The following is a 12,589-nucleotide window of genomic DNA, read 5'->3' as shown; positions in this document are numbered from 1 at the left end:
TCTGCTCTGCGCCGTAGTCGTCGCCGGCTGATCAATCGTCTTTTCCTGCTGTAGGAAAGCGTATAAACGTATATCGTGGGAGTCGCTTAGGACTCGCGATGAAGCTTGTGTCTCAAGACCGGTACCGCGCAGCCGCACGGTCTTGGATCTGCTTCTCGGTAGAAACGTATAATCGGTCCAGGTAGTCCATGGCCGATGCATCCTTCAGAATCTTGGCCACCTGAATGCCGGCCGAGATGAGCTGGAGGATGTTGCGGTCGTCCTTGAGGGGACGGCTCTGGTGCTTTGCCGCGTGTCGCATCTCGAGCGAGTTCTCGAGGATCGTGACAAACTGCTTGATCTGTCCGTTGTACAGCACTCGCGCGGGGATGCGTCGCTTCGTCGCTAGGCGCTTCAAGAGGTAAACCCACTCGGTCCACTCTCGATCCTGCGGTCGCTCAACCGGCCTCATATCCTGAGTCAACGGGATCGGGAACTGATACTTGGCGACAAAGTCGTAAGCGCACTGCGAGAGACGGTCGTTGACCTGGCTGAGCACGCTGTCCTGCTCCTGGACGTGAAGGTTCGTGGGCAGATGTGGGAGTTCGCGCTCCTGCATCGCGATAACGTCTGGCGGTGGCCGCTGCAGGAACTGATGGGGACCGTCAAACTCGTCTCGGTTCGACGGCCGTCGCTGTGACCGTCCCTTACCATTAGGCTTGGACTTGGCCTGGGCGGCGCTGTTCATCCCATTTTCCAGGGAATAGTCAGACAGGTTAGGCGACGCGATGATGTCGTCGACCGAGTCGGTGGGTGAGTAGCGGTCATGGGTCTCCCAGGCCTGCGAGCTGGAGCCCTTGTAGGATCCATGTCCGATGGGCTTGCCAAACGAGCCCGACGGAGGACGTCCGGCGTAGGTCGAGCCCGGAGGGTAGGCGGACTCGGCCCGCGACAGATGGCCGGCAGCAGCGCCGTTACCGTTGACAGCGGTGGGCATGGCAGCGGCGCCAGCACCGGCAGCGAGGTTGTAGGAGCTAGCCGAGTAATTGGCACTTTGCAGAGGGCCATTGTTACTAAAAACTCCGGGCGTGGGAGCTCGAGGACGTCCATACCTTGGTGTCGAGTAAAAGACATTATCGAAGCCTCCATGTGCCGTGGGTTCGGCAAAGGAACTGCCGGGCGAGAGTTAGCCAACCACACTGATGGTGCCCGTCGCGACGGACGGGCTGGACAGGCAACGGGGAGAGAGCAATCTCACCTGCGAGTCGGGTTCCAGGGACTGTTGGACATGGCCGAGGACCTGTAGGCATACTCTGGTTGCGCCATACTGAACTGGCTGGTCATGGCAGCAGGCAGCAGAATGAAGGCAGTGTTAACTTCCGGACAGAGTCCTGCTGACGAGACTTGCGGCTGATAAAGAAAGAATCCACAGGCGAGGAAGAAGCAAATGGGTCCGGGCCTTGGGTTCCAGAAAAAGAGACTAAATCCGATGGACAGCTTGCACACTATGGGTCCTTGGGCCGTGATCCTTGGTTTTCTCCAAAAGGCTGGCTCCAAAATCTCTGGGGCATCCACGGCGACTAGGGTTTCCTGAGATGGCGATGGGATTCCTGGGTCTGGGTCCTCCCGTCGGCGGTTGTAGGCGGTGTGACTTGTGGCCCAGGCAGATGGATCAATCTGTCTGTCTGTCTGTCTGTGTTGACGTCTCGGGACGTACGTCAAAGGAAGGGCCAGCAGCTCCAGATGGACGGAAACGGAATGATTGGACAAAAAAACTCGCGGGAAAACAATGAAGCACTAAGAAGACGATACGTAGTGCTTGATCCTTGGAGGGGGCTTTCTTGCTTGCTTTGCTTTGCTTGGGAGGGGCGATTGATTGACCGATTGATTGATTCTCAGCGAACCAGTCGCAGGCAATGCTGATGAGTGAGCCGATCTGAGTTGGCACAGGTACGGGAGCGGACTGGGGGCACTGAAGCTCGGAATAGGGACGATTTATGTTCGTTCGTGAGGCTGCAAGGGAGAGACCGACGCATGTCATGAGCCGGACCCTGGTCCAAGATGGATGGTGGATGGGATGGCACTGGAACCTAAGAAGAAAAAAATGGAAGATACCCCGTTCACTAATGGCGGAGTCTCGACAGGGACCAGGCGGGAAGCGTTCGACCAAGACTCTTCTGGCAGAGATTTGCAACAAAATTCGCCCCAAGACGAGGAAAGTCTTCCAGGTGGTCGGGAGTGAGCGTGAGCCAAAGTCCGAACGGAGGGCTGCGATAGTCGTGTCGTGTCGTGCCGTCGACGCAAGCAAGCGCGCAACCCACAGCCGTGCAGCGGATCTGGGTGGTGGGTATCACTGTAACTTTTTTCTTTCCTGATCCCTTCCTTTCCGGCGAAAACAAGCAAGCAGAATCCAGGAACCCAGGGATGGTCGATGTTGTGTAGCCGAGGAGGTGGAGCGTCAGTGTCGAAGGGTTTCGTCAGAGCCCGGGACTACCCCAGATGTTTTGTGCGTGCTTCAAAAGTAGAGTGTGGGAGACAAAGGTACAATAGCTTCCATCTCATGGATCGCGGGGGCAGCTCTCGGCTACTGCCTTGGTCTTGAACAGCGAGGCAATTTCCCGCCGGCATCATTGGGCGCAGGCATTGTTGCCCAAGACGCGCTGGCAGCGTCAGGTAAAGATGACCTCAGGAGATAGCTGGGAGCAGGGGACTACCTGGAACCATGAGGAGCGGTCAATGGCGGGACGATGATGGGACTCGATGGGGGTCGGGCACCAAGGCTTTTGGGCCATCATGGATGGGTTGGCGTTGGATGCCAGCTAATCGCACCCGACAGGGCTTGTTGATGCCCACTGACCACCACCATCACGAGCATCAGCGCCTGGCGGTTGGGTATTTCCGACGGGAGCCCGTGAGATGCCATGCCCAGCTGGCGGACCGACAGCAGAGCACCTCGACAGACGACCGAGACAGCACACCGCACCGTACCGCACCGCACCAGCACAGAACCAGACCAGCAAAGCACAGAACAGTACAGCGCACCACCTCTAGAACATGGCGCACAGGGCGATTGGCCCTGGCTAAACTTGGCTTTTGTGCTGGCCTTGGACAGGACAGGACAGGGCGTCTGGTGATTGGGTGGCAGAAGCTCAACGGCTTCGACCCTGAATCTCTTGCAGCGCGCGGGGCGCCGATCTGAGCAAAGCCCGAATTCCGCCCGGCGAACCATGAGGGCCCATGAGGGGATTCGGAGACAGGCTGTTAGTTACAGGACTGCGCTGGCTGGCTCTGGCTCCCCATGCGGATGCGGTCCAGTGCGGAGGTAGGAACAGCGTGTGCAAGGGCCCGTCACAGCATCCATCCATCATGACGACGACGACACCATGGCCTGACGCTGATGCAAGCAGACGCTGGCACTGCGGCTTGCTCCACCTGCCCTTGACCCTGGGCTTTGGGGGAGCCACAAGCTCGTGGCATCGTCGGCACCTGTGAACGGTGACAAGGAGATGAAGGGTCCTTACGCTCTCTCCCGTCGCGCAGCCCAGGCCGCATTGACCCGGCCGAGTTCAGCTTTGCCGATTATGAGGCGAAGGATTACCTGCGGGTGGATCTCGTTGCCAGCGGATAGAGATGATGTGCCTCCATGGATGATGGATCAAGGTTGGCCATGGCCGTGACGGACGGGGTCGATGTGGGTGCGAGATAGATGCCTCATCTGCTTTGCCCTGATTCAAGGCTGAGGCGACAGGCCGCATCGAGGGCAGGGCAGGACAGACCACCTCCACTCAGAGCTCCTGTCCTCAGGGCGGCCAATGTTGTTGGTCCCCTCATGGAGGTCGATGTCGTCCACGCAAGGATGCCAGAGCAGGGCGAACCAGGTGAGGCTCGAGATGGCTCCGATTGTTTGGCTGCCCAGGTTCCATTTGGCAGGTGCCAGATTGCCCACGGGCGGCCAAATGCATGTGACCGATCTGCGGAACCCAACGTTTCTTCTCTCTCTTGACGTGGATACTAACGTGACACGAAAAAGTCGTCACATAAGCGCTGCTGTCTTCTCGCAACCCTGGAGTATGGCCGTGAAGTTTCACGCCGTCGTCGTTATCGAAGCCAGGACTCATGATGGCCAATTGTCTGGTTGAGGCAGTCGAGAGGTGAGGGAGCGTTTAGACAAGCATCGGCCCATGCAGGCCAAGGGATATCTATTCTTTTCGATAGGGTTGGCCATGATGTTGAGGACAATCTGAGGCCGTGTAGGTCAGAATATCCTATACTTGGATATCTGTGTGGTTGTGGTTGGATGTCGAGGAGTGTCTGATTTCGCGATATGGATCTTCTAGACGCACTCATGGTACAGAACTGCAGATGCAAAGCCACGACAGCAATGTTTTCAATCCGGATAAGAGTAGAATCGCCACCAGAGACGTTGTCGGTGTCATCCTGTTACGGTTGGTCGAGGTGAAGTTCGCTGCCTAGGGTAGATGGATCAATGCCTGGATGCTTGGGCACATACCCAGACTCACTACCGGCATACTAATATTGTGAGCGACATATCACGCACACCTGCATACGTATTCTATGTAATTACAAAACTAGAGTTCCATCACATATATCACATCACATCTTGGCAGGGAAGGATCCTTGACCCCTCAGAGAAATCTTGATATGGATCTCATCGAGGCCCAACTGTGGGCAACAGACCAACTGTTACACCACACAGAGTTTCTGCCCATTCACATCAACCGTCCGATCAAACATGCCCAATCTCCTGACATCCAAATTCTTGGCAAGTAAGTGAGGCTACTGTCTGGTTCGGTTCCTGGATATCCGACCCAGCCTGCCTACCCTAGGTGACAATTCAAACTGACATTCTCAACCACTCGGCACAATATTCCTCCTTTCTCCCCCTTTCCTTTCCCTTCTTGTTTGCATAGTCAGCAACATCTGCTGCACGCTGTGGGTATATTATTGATTGCTGTTGGACGGCAGGGACTGACCCAGGAAGAACATTTGGTCCGTCGTGCTTTTCGATTCCTGTTCTTCCGGTAACAACGACAAAGGACTGTAGAACATGTATAGCTTTCTCAAAATGGGCCCTGCGCCTGAAAAGGGATGTCGTGGGTTTATGCTTAAAGGCAATCTGGTAGTGTTAAGCCTATGGTCCAAGTTATTTGCATTTTGTCGATTTGCTCCCAAACATTTTGGCTGTCAACAGCGACGTGAGACCAACTTTACCACAGCGACAGTGACGATGCAATTACTTAGGCCCGGTGTCCTTGCAATAGCCCCGTAATGCTAGTATCTAATTTATCTGGGCCTAGGAATGCTCTTTTTCGACTTCTGAATCGGAAGCAAGGTAAGTGCCTCTTCAAGCTTGCCAAAACACTAACTCGTGTTCCTCCTTTTGATCCCGCCACTCGCAAAGTTTCAGACTGGATCACACTTCAGCCACAGTAGAAGAGCCCTACTCAATCAAATATTCGACATCGTCCTATACTGTCTCTCCAAGCCGTGAAATTGGCCTTTGGCACCGTCTTATCGACCTTTGACCTCCTTGTCGCAAGCTCAACAGCAAAAGCATGGCCTCCGGCCATGTGTTGTCGCTCCTATTATTGAATTTACTTGCTCAAGAAGGTTTAAAACTTCCGAGATTTCGCTGTCACAAGCCTGTCAATTCCCCAAACCCCATCCAAGCGTCAAAGATCCGAGGATCTGGCTTAAAAGCCCCCCTTTCGTATTACCCCTGGTCTTAACACACCAAAGAAGGTCTCGCGAGATGACTCCGCTGGGCGGGAGCACCCAAGAAATCTTTGGCGATCAGATCATGCCGCTTGTTGAGACGGAATTCTCCTCTCGGCCTATAGAACTGCTCTCGGCTTTTGGTACTGCCCGAGGGAGGGGCTCCAAAAGGTGATGTTGAGCGCTAAGTGTGAGCGACTGTCGGCACTGGCGGGATTGTTGTTGGACGTGAGGGGAAAGAGAAACACGTAGAAGACCAAGGTATGAGGAGAGGGGTGATCTTCTGAAGAAAAGGACACTCCTGGAGAGCCGGCGGTGAACAATGCCCCTTACTCGAGCAGCCGCCACCACGTTTACTGCCACAAACGTCGGCAACTGGTCATAGATCTGTCGAGTTTCCCAACAGCAACGGATAATACCGTACCACGAACTCGTATCGACATCTGGCATTCGTTACTCGACAGACGATACCGCGGACCTGGCATCGCGGGCAATGTTCAGCTTCGAGGTGGTGTGCAACCCCTGACGCTGGCTTTGGCCCCGTACCTGAGCTTCCCGCCGGCATTGGTCCCCCCTTTACGGGATGAGTCTTGCTAGCTGAGATGAGACCTCGTAAGTGACTGATAGCAAAGCATCTGCAGCGCCAAGGAGCGGGATCAAAAGTGCTCGAGATGCAAGATGGCACTTGTCCGCCTTGTGAGGCGCCGTGTGAAGCATGGTGAGACGGGGACCTCGTAACTCGGCGACAACCATGGCTGCAGCATTCAAGAAGGAGCGAGATCAAAAGTTCTTGCAGTGTGATCCGTGTAGTCTTGTCATCATCGTGAGCTGTGTGTAATTGTGAGCAGACTTGATCATTGTTGGGCTGGACTCTGAATGCCTACATTATTGCCACTGCCATGATTCTAGACCACGATTCTAGACCATGAAATCAACAATTGCCGAGGCAGCTCCTTTAATTCGGATATACGGAGTGTTTAGAGTTAAAATTCTTAACGGAAGAAGCCATCTATTCATTCAGAGGTGAGGTTTGGATGGGGCCGCTAATAGGGGGCGTTCTCGACAGCCTACTAGAGCGCCACCGTCTCGATCTAACAGCGGGCATTCGATCAATGAGATGCATCCAATGCCGTCTGTGACATTAGCACGAACAAGAGCAATTACATCTCAATAATCGAGGTTCATTGCAAAATCTCGTATGAACGATTGGCCCGGAGGGCATCTGCAACTGCGACGCCGAATGATGCCCGTGACCACCCACATACCGTGGTGAGACATTGTCGCAGATAGTAACTTGACAGCTCGTAGGGCGCCCTCTCGATCTGGGGGGCAGGCATTTGCATTTCGACCAACTTGGAAGTCTCCGGTTCCCAATGCCTTCTAGCTCTGGCTATTTTTGTCCTTGTTCATTTCTTCTGGTTCCTCTTTACGAGAATCTCGGCTTCTCCTTTTGGTGAGACTGGCCAACCCCCTCGACTCGATGTTCTCGACCTGGCCTGCGAACGACTGTCAGGTGATTGACCCAAGACGATGGGACGCGAGCTTACCTGCAGAGGAAAGCAGAGCAGAAGAGGACAGATCGAGAGCCTGCTTCTCATCGACGTTGAAGATATTACGTACCGTCGAGGCCCCCCTGTATCTCCATCCCTTCCTTGAATCCGTAAATAGAATCCCTTGCAATAATACCTGCTCGTCCCCTCTCCCCCCTACGCCACCTTGACAAATGCTGCTTGGTATCGTCACGAGGGCTTCAATGCGAGGGCTCATTGTCAAGCCATGATCCGTAGAACCCCGTCGTCATTCCCCATATCGTGCCCTCTGTGCTCCTGGGCTAAATTAGCCAGTTGGTCGAAGGATTAGTACCATATACTGAGAAACGGCAGTCCGGGGGAATAGGCAGTCCCTCTGCCTCCGTTCTTCAAGCCACAAAATGGCTGTGACCCTGGTCTCGATGCATATCGGACAAGGCAGCAGTGATCTTTCTGCTTCCAACGGTGCGACAAACAGGTAGCTTCGCCTCATTGACCAGGGCGCCGGACGTAACGCTCCCTTCAGCCCTCAGAGGGTCCCTCATCATCATGGAGAACGAGTCTGACACGAGCCTCCAGCCAGCCTCCAAAGATGAGACACCGCTGACACGAGGGAGACGACATCTGTCTGTCTGCCCTGGCGATGCAAAAGGGCCAGTGCTTGGCCGCGTTTATGTTGTTTCGTTTCCCTAGGGCTGAAGGGCTCCCCCATGTCCTGCGCCGCCTCCAATTAGCAGCACGTGGCACGATGAGGGAGGGAAACACGAGCTATCGCCTGGTACGGGCTCGCGTTAATGCACCTGCCCCCCCCTGTTGACATGCCGACCGGGAGTCCGTCACCCAAAATAACCACAGCCCCGCATGAGAACCAAACCATCCTCCGTAGGCAGCATACCATCACAACTTCCGAGGCGGGCCCACCCCGGGGCTCCGACACGGGCGTCCGATCCGGATCGGACCTGGTGTGTTTCGGAGAGCCTCGGTCATTCACTACAGAGATGGCGCTAGTTGACGCACCAACAGCATCAGAACATGAATGAAGAGGGGATGGCATGCATGGTGATCTTCATGTCTGGAGCGTCTGCCAACTATGTCTGCCGGGTAAGGCTGATTTAATTTATGTAGGGCTCGTCTGTAGTGAGGCTCACAATGTCTGTCGGTGGTGGTCTCGTGCCATCTGCATCCTCTTGAACCGTTTCGAGCGTTTCAAAGGCCGTTGGTAGGCTCCCGCTCCAAGTGGGCGCACCGTAACAGCACCAGCCTCCCGATGCTATACTAGCAATCCTGGTCCCAGATGAGGCTCCATACCGTTGGTTGTCACTCATCGTGCAGCGGTGACGTAGGAGGTTCCTCATGGGAAGATCCACCCTGCGCGAGACAATGCGCTTTCGAGGCAGCCCGATGTCGAGCGGCCGCCTTTTTGCTTTCCAATATGGCCTCACTGATCTCGAGTCCCCGGACAGAGGGCGTAGCCTCTACGGGTTTGGGTGAGAAAGCCCCCGCCACCGGGTCTTAGCGAGTCATGGGTCTAGGGGGGATCAGTGTGCGTTGATTGGACAAGGTCCCTGCAGGCCTCGTCTAGGGAAACGAGCTTTGCTCTCTGGCTTCTATTTGGGGCTATCCCGCCATCTGGCTTGGTTGGAATCGGGCAAAGGCTGGTTCTCAATACGAAGGCATGCCTCCATGGCCTGTCTCTTGTTCAGACCGTGCCAACCGTGCCTCACCACCAGAACCTCGCCTCCTGTGGAATATTTCCCGTCGACTGTCCCCGAGTTGCCGGGCTGCGGATCTTGACGATAGACGAGCCGACACATACATCAGCATGTGGGCGAGGTTGCTAAGCCTTTGCCATTTTCGGAGAGCCAAAGAAACACCACAATAGTAACTAACCCTCATGACCACGGGAGAAGAGAATGGCTCCCCCAAAGGAACGCAAGAGGAGATTTCATCGACGGAGCAAAAATGGATGCCAGACCTGTAAACGAAGACATGTGCGCTGCGATGAGCAAAAGCCGTTATGGTACGTGACTCTTCTCTCCCGGCTGCAGCTGCACCATACCATCCATATATCTTATACTTTCCCCTTCCCCCTCACTCTCCAGCAACTCACTCCCTCGGACCCTTGGCTTGATGCAAGGCTGCGATCCGGCAGTATGGCAGGGCACATGAGCCTTGCATACTGCCGTGCCACGCGTCAGACCTGGGCGCCGACCGTCGAGTTGTAGTGGTCTCGTTTGTAAGACTGACTAACGGCCTTTGGCGAGCGTAGCACCAATTGCCTCCAGACGGGGAGTGAATGCATCTATCCAACTCCCGAACAGACGCTGCCATCCAATGAGTCGTCACCTTCACCTTCATCCAGCAGCAGCGCCGCAGGTCCCAGTACCGAACTCGAGGCCTTTGGCAACTCCCAGGTGGCTCTGGCTGAGCCTCCAGCGCCAGGTCTCATCAACGTCCTCAACAACTATGTTGGGGGCTCTTCGACGCCCTCCCGGAGCCGTCGAAGCGCCTCCTGCAGCACTGTAAGCTGCCTGCACGAGGAGGATTTCGGCCGGATGGTGACTAACGTGCTTAATCAGTTTCGCAATACACAGTATGGGGCCAGCGACCCGTAGCCAGGGAACTGGAATCCTCGGCGTGCGGTGACCCGAATCCCCGGGACCTTCATGGTTCGGCCGAAACGATGAGCTGACAGCCGTCTAGGATCCAAAAGTCGTTCGAAAACCCGGGGTATATGCACATGTGTCTGATGCTGTCGGCCTGTCAATGGGCCTGGGTTACGGGGTCCATGGACGAGGTCAGGATCCCGTTCCTGTACCACAAAGCCGCCACCTACCAGTTCGCGAGAGAACAACTCCAGAAACCAGACACTGCACAGAGCGGAGACACCATGTTGGCGATTTCTGCGCTCGCACTAACTGAGGTAGGACATTTCGGATGCAGTGTCGGACGCAGTGTCGGACCTTATGAGACTGACATCGATCGACTAGGGCGCCATCGGAGAGCTGGATGCCTCGTCAAGGCACCTCAAGGGTATCCGGTCAGCAGTTGAGCAGTGGAATCGGGCAGGTGACCAAGTCCCGACGTTGCCCCAAAGGATGCTCAAGATGTCGGTTTGCAAAATTGTACTCTGATTTCCGCCTTTGCTGATGCTGATGAATAGGGTCGGTGACGGCTTGCGAACCGGAAAGTCGGGCCAGCTCGTCAACGTACCGGAATATCAACCAACCTTTATGGCACTCCTGTTTGCCTCCATCTGGGACATTACAGCGCTGCCGCCTCGCGAGGCACCGAGATATGGCTGGTGGGAAGATACCGACTCACGAGCAGCAAGGCTATGGCAGAATCACACCAAGGACCTCAACCTCAACTACGAGATATCGAGAGGGTTCAACCCGACCCAATACGTGCCGCGAATCCTTAACGGAGACCCCAAGAGTAGCCGAACGAGCTTCATCGCCACATTCTTTTACCTGTGCTCCGAATTGGGTCACAAGTACTTTGACGTGACTCTGATCGACTGGCTTCTGGAGCAACTGATCGATGACGTTAACGCAGGCGAGGCGCACCTCAAAACGAGCATGTGGACACAGGCGCTGTGGCTGTGGTGCGTCATGTTTGGGGCCGCCATCGCCTCGACGGGGCGAGCGAGTAACATGGTCGAGGAGAGACAGCTGGCCAAGTGGCGAGGAGTCTATAGTGACAAGATGAAGCTGTTTAGTCGCGAGCTGGGCATCAACAGCTGGCAGGCGGCTAAGGCGATGCTGGCCGGGGTGCTTGGGAGAATAGAGGGTGAGGTTGAGAGGGGACTGGAGGAGCTATGGAATGAGGGGATCGCGGGAGGCGTGACTGGTGAAAGCAGTGCGAGTCCAGCCGTGATAGAGCTGGACTCGGACTAGGACATGCATTGTAAAGTGTTGGAGGCGTGGAATCTTTTAGTAGGACTGATTCATGAGGATTCGTCATTCTGGAGCCACGGCGGAGCGTCTTGCTGAATGCTCACTCGAGCAATCATGATTGTAAGGCGAGCGGTTGGCCCTATTGCACCTGGGGCTGACAAAGGGGTGGGATTTCCGAAATTAGATCTTTTGGACCTATACATAGTGTATGTAGAAGAGAGTCGACGCAGAGATTTGTTGTATGTACTGTATTGATATCAATAGAGAGCCACACTTGGCCACGCGTCGTTAGACGGCATGTTTCCGCGTTTGTTGGTGGGCTTCCATGCTGGCTTCCATGGAAGGGATGGAAATGGATCGTTGGTGGAGCGGGTTGTCCCGTGTCATCACGTGGGGCGAAACCTTCCTCAGTTGGCAGGACCCCTAATGTTTTCCTTTCGTCGAGTGGAATCAGTGCCTGGCCCATTGCCTTGGAAAGCAAACTCAAAACTGAGGTGTGCAATCAAACACCAACAACACATCAACATCAGCAGGCATCAGCCTGTCTGTGAGCGACAGAGTTTTTCGTCTCCCGTAGCACAGCGTTGGATCGCAACGTTGGCACCGTTGGATTACCCTGTCTTGGCACCGTCACGAACACGATATTCGGCCTGCGACTGCGAGCGACGCGAGCGACTGTGGCCTGTCTCGCTTCTGGTCTCTCTGGGGTCACCTCATTCTGGCCTCTTGTCTCCTCGTTGTTGTTGTCGCACCTTGTTCCCTCTGATTCTGGAAGCGCTTCTCGCCCACTTTGACCACCGCTGTTTGTCATAGGCTGCTTTCTCGGCGAATCGCTGGCCCTTTCTGTAGCCTCCCTCTGTTTGCATCTTTCTGAGGTACGTCCAGTCTCGTAATGAAGGGCCCTGCTCGTGGCCGACCAAGACCTACCCCGCCCAGCACGGCCTGCGTTGTGAGCAATCAGAGCACCGGGATACACAACCCGGGTGACGGGAGACAGACTCGGTGTGCCGTTGGTTGCATGCCGGTTCGCAGGACGCAGTCTGGTTGGTGATGGTTTCTTCTTCTGATCCACCCGTGCTGACCTGGCCGGAGGAGATAGGGGCATGAAGGGGGTGGTCTCTTCTGCTGCGGGCCGGCCGGAGAGGGGACGACATCGTCAGCGCCGTTTGACTCGTAACAGTGGTGTTTTGGTTGAGAAGATCGCCAGGACCAAGTTTTGGAGGTCCAATACCAGGACTGCCCTCGCAGACTAATATTCTCGAAAAGCGCTTGGACTAGAACTTCATGAGGATCGACGCTGATAATGCAAACTCTACTCTCAAGACGGGATGACGACTTGAGCGCAATCTCGGTGCCAGCCTCTGCCTTTCCCCTTGGTCCCGCGCTTTCCTCGCATCTTGTCACTGCTCACCCTCGTCCAGCTCCCTTTTGCGCTCACCAGCTGCA

General features: G+C 55.3%; 3 protein-coding genes across 3 annotated transcripts; 1 reads left to right on the top strand and 2 right to left on the bottom strand.

Moving 5' to 3' along the window:
* Nucleotides 1-112: 112 nt before the first annotated feature.
* On the bottom strand, nucleotides 113-3,208 carry MRS44_003346 (uncharacterized protein; the record flags this gene model as incomplete). Its single annotated transcript, XM_046268427.2, has 4 exons — nucleotides 113-1,151; nucleotides 1,238-1,656; nucleotides 1,697-1,951; nucleotides 2,837-3,208. The coding sequence occupies 4 exons, from the start codon at nucleotides 3,206-3,208 to the stop codon at nucleotides 113-115; spliced, it is 2,085 nt and encodes a 694-aa protein (XP_046137460.2).
* Nucleotides 3,209-9,261: 6,053 nt separating this feature from the next.
* On the top strand, nucleotides 9,262-11,143 carry MRS44_003345 (uncharacterized protein; the record flags this gene model as incomplete). The annotated part of the gene is made up of 6 exons (XM_065623178.1): nucleotides 9,262-9,264; nucleotides 9,566-9,766; nucleotides 9,824-9,837; nucleotides 9,948-10,167; nucleotides 10,235-10,353; nucleotides 10,408-11,143. The coding sequence occupies 6 exons, from the start codon at nucleotides 9,262-9,264 to the stop codon at nucleotides 11,141-11,143; spliced, it is 1,293 nt and encodes a 430-aa protein (XP_065479250.1).
* Nucleotides 11,144-11,669: 526 nt separating this feature from the next.
* MRS44_003344 (uncharacterized protein) lies at nucleotides 11,670-12,248 on the bottom strand (the record flags this gene model as incomplete). Its single annotated transcript, XM_065623177.1, has 1 exon — nucleotides 11,670-12,248. One exon carries the CDS (start codon nucleotides 12,246-12,248, stop codon nucleotides 11,670-11,672), a length of 579 nt encoding a protein of 192 aa, XP_065479249.1.
* Nucleotides 12,249-12,589: the final 341 nt, after the last annotated feature.

Source organism: Fusarium solani (assembly GCF_023522795.1).
Source record: "Fusarium solani strain SB1 chromosome Unknown bctg00000001, whole genome shotgun sequence".
Taxonomy (NCBI): domain Eukaryota; kingdom Fungi; phylum Ascomycota; class Sordariomycetes; order Hypocreales; family Nectriaceae; genus Fusarium; species Fusarium solani.
The sequence above is the reverse complement of the archived record's forward strand: the minus strand, read 5'-3'. Positions and strand labels throughout refer to the sequence as shown.